General features: G+C 40.2%; 1 protein-coding gene across 4 annotated transcripts in view; it reads left to right on the top strand.

The window, feature by feature from the left end:
- Window positions 1-9,831, top strand: part of LARGE1 (LARGE xylosyl- and glucuronyltransferase 1) — a 387,820-nt gene that overhangs the window by 202,829 nt on the left and 175,160 nt on the right. For all 4 annotated transcript variants that reach the window (XR_003095093.1, XR_003095092.1, XM_025209336.1 and 1 more), the window contains one exon: window positions 6,321-6,492. Coding sequence is in view for 2 of the 4 variants with exons in the window: in XM_025209336.1 (XP_025065121.1) it covers window positions 6,321-6,492 (172 nt within the window). In the remaining 2 variants the exon portion in view is untranslated. The remainder of the gene's footprint in view (window positions 1-6,320; window positions 6,493-9,831) is intronic.

The following is a 9,831-nucleotide window of genomic DNA, read 5'->3' as shown; positions in this document are numbered from 1 at the left end:
AGGGAAAGTCTCTTTTTTTGGTGAAACAGAAAACTTGTTAGTGCTGTTAATGCATTTTATCGGTTGAGAGGCAGTGTGGTATATTTATGTTTGTATTGTTCATGCACCAAGAAACCCTGTCTGTGCAGCTTATATGCCGAGAAGATGAATACATATGAAGGCTTTGTTTCTTGTTGAGAGATGCACCTCTGGTGAAGCTGCATTGGCCAGACAAACATCCCAGGCTATATGATATTTAAACAAGGAGCACCATGGGCAGTGCAATAGGAGGCACACCAATAGATCCTTTGCGCCACAAAGAGGAATTCCTCTTAAATCACATGTAAAAAGCATGTACACAATTGTATGAGGTTTAATGTGAACATACTAGATAGAGTTCCACGGCTGCAATCCAGTTACCAAGGAAACTTGGTGCATTTTCCAGCAATTAGGATGTGCATTATAGAGGTTTTCCTGAGGGGGAAACAGCAGAGGCTTTGCTCAGAAAGGAACTGAAGTCTCGGACTCGTGTTTGATGAGCTGAAGGGCTGAGTGCTTTGCTCAAAAGTACAGCTATGTCCCTTCCCTACCCAGCAATAAACACCATACTGGCTGCAGGTTTGCCTGCTGAAGTTCTAGCTCCGGTTGTCAAGACTTGGATGGTGGGATAAAAGAAACCTGTGAAGTTCGGCATCTTTTTAGTTTGATGTTTCTTTATGTCCTTGAATGTTAGCTCCTTATTGTGATTTCTCTTATCCTCCCAAAGCCTGCTAGGATTTTCTTCCTCTGCCATGTTTATCTATAATCCAACACAAGCATTGTAAATAAATCCTATTATTTCACTTACTTTATCATACTCTTCTATTAATTGAATGATAGCGATACGTGGCAGGGAGGGATGAGAAGCCAGCGTAACAAGATTGTGTTTGCAGCATGTCACTCAGGTTGGAAGAGGTAGCTAGAAGGATGAATGGGTTTTTTTTTAATGTTTATAGGTTTTACCACTTTAAACAGGAGTGTAATGATATTTAGATGGGTGTTTGGCAAACATTAAACCTGTCCCTCCATGCTCCACAATTTCACAATGAACTCATATTCACAACTTGCCCCCATTCCCTCATCCAAGCTATCTAGGCTCATTCATAATAAAGCCTTAACATTCTCTGCTTGTTTCCTGACACCCTTCTCAGTCTCCGCTCCCTCTAGTCATCTCATTTAGTTGTTAACTCCTCATTTTCCTTGTTTCCTCCCATTAGTCATTGCCCCCATTCCTCTCTTTGTCATGCTAGTGGTAGTTTCAGTTGGCTGAGCGCAGAACATACTGGGGATCAGAGCCTGCTGAAGGCCTTTCAGTGAGGGAACTTGGCCTTTATGGCAGAAGAAGCATTTCAAAATTAGGAGGGACTTTTTCTAGAAAAACCTGAATGGATTCTTTCCTGTTGGTAATTTTGGGGGAGAAAGTAAGAATTTCAACAAGCATTGCTACAGTTTTTTGAGCTTGGATAACATAGAGTCTAACCACCGTTTAATACCTGGTTTGCTAGAAGTCTTGTGCATGCTGTTCTAGAACAGGGGTTGGCAACCTTTCTGGCCTGCTGAGCAATTTTCTCTTGCCTGTGAAATTGCAACATCAGTAGCAACTTGGCAGTAGAGGAGCAGCTAAATTGGAAGCCTGCCTTCAGATTGAGCTCTGTTAATTTGGCCCAGCGCACCTAAAAGGTTTCTGATCCCTGGAGAAGGATAGGAACCAAGTTCAAGCATCTGCATGAGAATAAAAAATATGAGGCTGCATGGCCAGATCCAGACATGCAGGCATATGTGGTTTGTGGTCCTTCAGACCTCTTTGCAGTGCTACAAACTGCACACGTTGCACGTTAAATTGTGTGTGGCGCTGCTAATTTGCAATACCAGGGCAAAATTTGCTACTGGCATTTCCCAGTAGCAAAAAACAAAACAAAACCCTGAAAAAAAAGTGGTGTACACCGGGGCAAACACAGAGACAGGGAAGCAAGCAACCCAAAGCTGCCTGCTCCCTCATCTCCGCATGCCACGGAGCCCCAACGCTGATGCACCCTTTGCTCCAGCCAGCTGCTCCCCAACTGCATGGGGCACAGGGTGTCTCAAGAAGAGGGAGCAGGCAGCCCTGAGCTAGCTGTTCCCCTGGCTACGTGCGTCTCAACATGGCAGCTATGCTGCAGAACATCTGCACTATAGCACATGGAGCCTCCCCCTCGGGGCACACTGCACCCCAGCCATCTGCGGAGCTGCCTGCTCTCCCGTCTCCATATGCTGCTCCCCACTGGCTGGGACACTGGATGCCTCAGCGGGGGGGGGCTGCCTGCTGGCTAGCCCAACACTGAAGCATCCTGTGCCCCAGCCAGCACATCAAGCAGCGGGACAACGTGTCCTGCTGCAAAGCGTACAGGTGTGCACTGCAGCGTAGAGTAGCAGCACAAATTTGCACATTTGCACATAGGAGAGAGCACATTGTGAGCGAGTCATTCTGAAACAACAACGTTCCTGAGCTAACAATGTGGAGAACCCTTGAGAAGGGGCATAGTTTACTCTTAGGCTCGGCATATCACACAAGACTTATTTTCTAAAAGTGTGGCACCATTGCTGTCTGTGCTGCATTTCTACTCTGCAATAAACAGGATGTGGGTAGCAATCACATTTTAGCCAACTTACTTTCCAGATATTATGGTTTTAGCTTGGATAGGAAAAACTACAGGTAAATCAAAGGTACCAGTTTACTCCAGCACAGAGTGTTGCTCCCACTGTTGAAGGACCTTCACTGCATTCATCACAATAATCACTTGTACTTTACACACAGCATAATGTATAAGAGGTTTCTGTATCTGTAGCTGAAAGGGATAGTACATGTTATTTCTTTTCATGGAATCTTAAAATAAGGAAAGACTACAAAAAAATCTGATGGAAACCTGAAAGAATCTGCACATCTTATTTCTGACTGTATTATTGTGATTATTATTAACACCTGGAGCTTAGTAGCTACAGAAATTATGTAACATATCCAACCTGTTCTTCCCAGAAACTTCTTAGCTGAGAACTGTATAAATTACAGACTATACCACCCTGTTTTGTTTCGAGTCACTTCATTTACTGTCCATCTGATTGCCTTTGTGTGCTGTTTCTTCCAGAGATACTTGCTGTGGTGGAACTAGCTCAGATACTACAAATAAAACAAATGATTGTCAGACATGCTATAAATAGGTCAGTCGTGTAATGTTAAGATCACATCTCAAGGTCTACAGAAACATATTACAAATAAAAAGTGCTTACTTTCATCCCTTGATATTATCTTAATGCTGTGGACAGCTTGTCAGTTACATAATTTGACATGAAATCGCTCTCAGGCAAGTTTAATTCATGTTAATTCTGACTTTTCTCCATCTTTTGAATATGTCTGCACCATTAATATGTTGTTTTATTCTTGTATGGCTACATGAAATATATTGAGGGTGAGCAAGAATACATAATAATGTTCGGTAGCAGAAATAAGTCTTTTTGGCATACATTTGGAATAATTTAATTATTCATTAATGATGAAGTCATAAATATATGATTCTGGGGACTAATCTGGACTCCTTTTTGTCACAGAAAATTCTCTGTATCAGAGAAAGATGAGCTTTGGATACATTGCACTTATGAGCTTTATTACTAATTGTTGGGTTAGACTTGGAGATATCTAATCATGCAGATGACTCTTAACATGTGAGCCAGCTCTAATGGACCATTTGAACTCTGGATTACTGATGTCATTTTCAAACTGATGCTTTCAAAGGCCACCAAATTTCAGGATTACAGGGTTTTCACTTTTGAATGCCGTATCTGATGGAATTACCAAGCAAGGATCTTATCCCTTCATTGACTCACTGTACTAGTGTTAAGAATGGGATGGAATTCTAAATGTAAAGAAAGTAGTTGCTCCTTGAAGGTGACTCTTGTATTTGAGGTCTCCTGTTCCCTCTCCTGCTTGTCTCTGTATATCCATGAATCCTCTGAACCCCTGTGTTATTAGGCTTATTTGCATAAGCATATTAGGAGGTATTCTAATGCAATATTGCATTTTCACTAATTAGACTAGGGACATGCCATCCAAAATTAATAACATAGGGGTAGATGTTATTGTGTTCATTAAAGGAAGCCTGACTCTTTAAGACTGTATTAACCCTTTATTGTTATGGTGAGTAGAGAGCTGATTTTCACATCCAGCCTACCACTAGTGCTTCAAGTGATAGCTCCAGGGTAAAATACAGAGACTGAGCCGAAGGTGGAGATACCCTTTTAGTAAATGTAGCGTTAATGGTTCATCCCAGTTACACAATGCATAAAGAATTACTGGACCAACAAATATTTTAAGTGTTTAGGATCTGAACCCAAATTAATGTCTAGGTTCTACATAACTGCCATGCAAATAAATATTTAAAATAAAAGCTCTGAGGAGCAGTTAAGGCTCATTTATGTACCTACAAACTTAACGATATTAAGATAGAAACTAGATTTGTTTATTAAGTACAGGTAATGCACCATAAACTGCGGTCAAGAGAGAAAACATTAGATAAAAAAGTAGACTACAAAAGCTAATTTTTAAAATGCTGCTTGCATTTGTTTATATGTACTGGCTTGCCCCTTAAAAGTCTTCTTCGAATTTCTTTTACACCAGTTTATACCAGGGTCACTACCTTTTTTTGTGCCATGTCACTTACATATGCAAACATTGCCTTTTCAGTGTTGAAATACCACCTGTGAGAGCATATGGATATTACACATGTTCATTGTACTTTTCATGTGCAAGTGGCAGTGCTAAAAATCTACTTTCTGAATGTTGAAAGCCATAGGGGGAATGCAGCAGGAGTTAAGTCTGTATAGGACCTCCATAAAAACCCTTGCCTTTAGCATCCACTCCACCACTGTGAAAGACATCATACTGGTTTAGAAGGACTTCTGATATGACCTAATATGACTCCTCTTATGTTCTTAAAGTGTATATGGAAATGGCAGGACATGTGAAGTTGCCTGCATGCAGAAACTAGGCTGAGGTCCCTTAAACTTATTTTTCTTTTTATGCTGTTCATATTTCTCACATTTGCAATCCATTTTGAGTTCATACAATTTGGCTTCCCTTAAAATCTAAAGGGGAAAGTTTGCTACGGTATCTCCCATCTTTGTAATAAAAATGAACATTGGGGGGAAAGGTCTTTCCCTGGTGCAGAAACTTAAAGAATACAGAAGAAAAATGTGTCGTGTTTTAAAGGAAATGGACTAGGTCAGTTTATATCAGCAGAGGCCTTGTTATAGCATAAATCAAACAATTGCTTTATATTACAAAAGAAAGGTGCTATATTCTTAGCCATTCCTGATCCAAATTCCAAGCCAAGTTCAAGAACCTATTTTGTATAGAAAGAATTTGGGGGCTGTGGGAACAAGAGGCAGCATTTGGAGAAATAGGATTTTCTGTGCAAAAATAACTTATCAGAGAACAACTCATAAATGCCAATGACTTGATATGAGGCTGCTAAACAAAAGAACAGTTCTGCCCACTGTTACAAATATGCTTTATGTATATCTGTCTCATTTTAACTTCTCCAAAGGAGGATTTGGATTTTTCAGGCCAAATCCTAAAAATCCATTCATGCTGAAGCCTCCCGCAATTATGTGTCTCAGACAAAACTCCCATTAACTTCAATGAGTGAAAACCTAGGAATGATTTGCGGGTTTTATTGTATTCTCTATCAGACACCAGACTGGAGAAACATCTGATGTGAACCTGAGATAACATTTTCAGAAGTTCTCTAAAAAGTTTCATTTTCAAAAGTAACTTTAGGGATTTGGGAAGCTGACACTCACAAAAAGTCAATGAATCTTAATGAAACTTCTTAGTTACCTCTGTCACTTTTGAAAAAGGGATTTGGGAGAGAAAAGAAAAGGAAAGCCTTTGTTCCATCTACTCAGAGACAGTAGTTTCTGGGAATGGCAAGTAGAATTACTTTGTTTTGAAGGCAGTGTAAAATACACCTGGGATTTTGGCTTAATGATGTATTTTAATTTTACCAAGACACAAACACCCACCCCTCCCAGGAAAGGATTGTCCAAGGTTTGAAATGCTGATTTAATGCTCAATACGCTCTGTGAAGCTGATGCTTCAAAGAACTTGGGTTTTTATTCAAGCTTTAAAATATTTTAGCGTTCTTCTGGTGTTAGCTTAAAACTGGCATTGCAGATAGTGTTTGCAATGTATTTCTAATTAAGCTTGTTTTCCCTCCCACACACCTCCTTTTCTCCCTTTCCCTTTCTTCCCTTTCCCTTTTTCCCATTAGTCGGAAGTGTCCTGGATCCCCAACAAACACTACTCCGGGATTTATGGGCTGATGAAGCTGGTTCTGACAAAGACTCTCCCTTCCAATCTTGAGCGAGTCATTGTCCTGGACACAGACATAACCTTTGCCACTGACATTGCTGAGCTATGGGCCGTCTTTCACAAGTTCAAAGGTATTCTGATGCCATTTTTAATGCCTCTTTTGTTAACTAAACATGGGGTGGCAAGTGGAGGGGCACTGTGGGATTTATTTTTAAATACGTTCACTCTTAAGCTTTGTGGTGTTTGAATACATGTACTGTGCTTACTGGTCCTCTCTTTCATGTTACTGGAGAGATGATAATAGTTGCCTGTATAAATTATGGGCATAATTTGTCATGTTTTTCCTATGGCTTTGCACTGAGGTGGTCAGAAGGAAGGTATTTGGAGGAAATATTTTTACAGTATTATTCATTTACAGTTTTATTCTTAAAAGCAAATGGATCATTTAAAATGAAACCTCTAGTTGTTACCACTGAAAAGGAGGGAAATATAGTTGGAGTGATGCTAGCAAATTTGGGAATGGAAGTAAAATATTTATGCTTCTAAGAAAAGAACTATGAAAGGGAGCTAGCCACCCAACTCCTGTTAAAAACTTCAGGACTCAATAACACAGGACTTTCTCATTTTTTCTCCCTTAAAGGAAGTTACCAAGTTTCCCTCCTCTCACAAACATACATATACACACTGTTCACATATTCAGATGTTCTTGTTGAGTTGGTTGGTTGGTTGGTTGTTGGGTTTTTTTCTTTTCTTTTCCACTCTATCTTCCGATAGGTTCTTCCGATAGGTTAGTATGCTAGGGGAGATGTCAACCAGTATGCTCAGATCACTGATATGTTTGATTCTTTAATGTAGTCATGAATTTCTTCCGTTCTTGAAGTGTCCTTTTATAGGTTTTTAGAAACTGGTGTTTTAGGTCTCTTTAATCCCGTCCCTGGTTTCCCATTAGGGGTCTCACAGTGACTTTAAAAAGACTGCTTTGGGGCAGTCTGCTGTGCTGCCTGCAACAGTAGTTAACACAAGAGTGATAATATTGCTGTTAAAGGAAGCTACCACCTCTGTGGGGGCCTGACGCCACATCCTACTCAACCTGGAGGGCAGTTTTAGAAATGTTGACTCCCTGTACTAGAAATGTTCAGATGCCGAATTGTTGCCTGGAATTGGCCATTATAAATCTGTTTGTGTCTGATCTTGCTTGAGCAGTCAAAGAATTTTCACAGTGGGTGAAGGAGGAAGGGACAGAGCTTCCTTCTGTGGACTGCTGGGGGATAACAAATATGACATTCCTGCACTGCCTCTTCCAGTTTCCAGCTACAGTGAAAGAGAGTGAGAGAGACCTAAAGTCTGTCATTCTTTACATTCCCAGAAACACTAGTTTTCCCAGTAGATCATAATGGTGTACAGGGGCTGAGGGGGCCAACTTTGTTTTCCTAGGACATCCTACTCAGAAGAGGTTTGAGTTCAGGGTTGTCTTTTAGTGTAGGCCTGTAAAATCTGTTATGTGGAACAATCCAAATTAACAGGGTTTTTTGTTTTTTGTTTTGTTTTGTTTTGAATTTGGGCCTCTGAGCCAAGGCCGTGAAATTAGGGGTATTCTGATACCCGTGGCCCAGGAAGAGTCCCCTACTAATGATAATGTATGGAAATCAAAGTTATAGCCCTTATATAGGAGGTGGCCAAAATGCAGCCCGCCAGGCCATTCTATCCAGCCCATGGGGCCCCTAAAAAATGTAGAAAATTAGTATTTATCCACTCCTGGTTGCCTATCATGTGACCCTCGGTGGCTTGCCAAAACTCAGTAAGCAGCCCTTTGCCCGAAATAATTGCCTGCCCCTGCCTTTTATAGAAACTGATATTTTTGTTGGTAAAGTTAGTGTTGCATTCTGCATCATTCAGTTGGGACGGGATGGTGGTGATGCAAGAATTGTTCTTGTTGTAGCCCTTTGCTTGCTTACTTTTCTGTACATGACATTGCCAAGCAGGACTCAAAGCACTGTGTAGTTGGGGCACAAATTACTAATATACATATGTCAGTTTCACTTGTGTGAAAAGCTCTTCCTTGAAGTGGCAGCATTAGGCTTCCAAAGGAATTCATAGCTTGCTTAGCCCGAAATAGTGTCTCTTAAGAAAATATGACATTTAGAAGTTTATCTCTGCAACCATAAGGGCTATGTATTTACTAATACTTTGAAATGAAGGTTTTCACTCTGTATAATCTGAATGTGCCATTGGGGGCTGCAAATTTATATGAAGAGGGCCAGTTCTAGCTTGTCAGCTTGGAGTTTGACATTTCTACCTTAGTCTCTCCCCCCCTGACAGACAAGCATGCTGCACGTTTTATTTCCTCTAGGATAATTTTAAACCAAATACTGACTTCAAAGCCAGGTGTTTGCAGCCACCATGATAGGCTTTTCTCTTTGGCTTAGTTGACACAAGTTAGGTTTTCTATTCATCGCACACTGGATTTTGACAGTTCCAAACTTGAGAAAGTATCTAGTTTAGGGGCAGAAAAACAGGCTGCAGAACACATACACGTTCCTGGATAAAGTGCTATAAAATGTTTCAGGCAGGTAGGGCTAGTATAACCAACTCACATTTATTGCAAAAAATGTGTGAATTCTGCCAAGAAAAAAACCAGCTTAAACTATGTTCTCTGCCATCAGTCTTAGAACTATTAAAAGTCCACCTCAGCTAATGATTTTATTTTATTTTTAAATCCTCAATTGTCTTAGCATAGAAAGATGTTTTATTTTACCCTTCATGCTTTGGATTTAGTGTTTATCCAGTAAACACGGATTTCACAAATCCCTGGTTTAAATGGCAACGTGGATCAATTTTGGTTCTGACTCTATTATTTGTATTTCACTGAAAAGCACCCATCAGGACCTCACTATGCAAGGCACTTTACAGACACATGTTAAGAGAGAGCCTGAAGAGCCTTAAGTTTAAATAGGCTTAGGAAATGGTAATACTCTTGCTTTATAGAGGGAAAGGTAAGGAACAGATTAAATAACTTTCACAATATCATACAAAGGAATCAGTGTCTGAGCTGGGAAGTGAAATCAGATCTCCTGATTTCCATTCTAGAGCCCTGAACATGATACCACTTCTGACTGTTGTCATGTGAACATGGTTTTTGTTTTTTTTTAAAGGGTGCATCTACATATTCATTAATGCTCCATAATTGACACTTCTGCACATTATCACAGATGAATGTTTTCTGTGTGACAGTTAATATGCATTGGACTAAATTTGCTGCCCATTAGCACGGTTTTTGCCGGCTACACTAATGCGCAGTAGAATTAGTCCAGTGTGCATTAAGCGTCTCATGTAGACTTGCCCAAAAACTGGTCCGTCAGAAGTAGCTTCTTCTACTAGACTTTGTCAGTTGGTGTGAATGACAAAGAATATTAAAACCACCTTTAAAAACTATTTCTAGCCTGCGTAAATATTAATAGTTCCTATTGCAA

The sequence above is a fragment of the Alligator sinensis genome, unplaced genomic scaffold (genome assembly GCF_000455745.1).
Source record: "Alligator sinensis unplaced genomic scaffold, ASM45574v1 scaffold409_1, whole genome shotgun sequence".
Lineage (NCBI taxonomy): Eukaryota > Metazoa > Chordata > Crocodylia > Alligatoridae > Alligator > Alligator sinensis.
The sequence above is the reverse complement of the archived record's forward strand: the minus strand, read 5'-3'. Positions and strand labels throughout refer to the sequence as shown.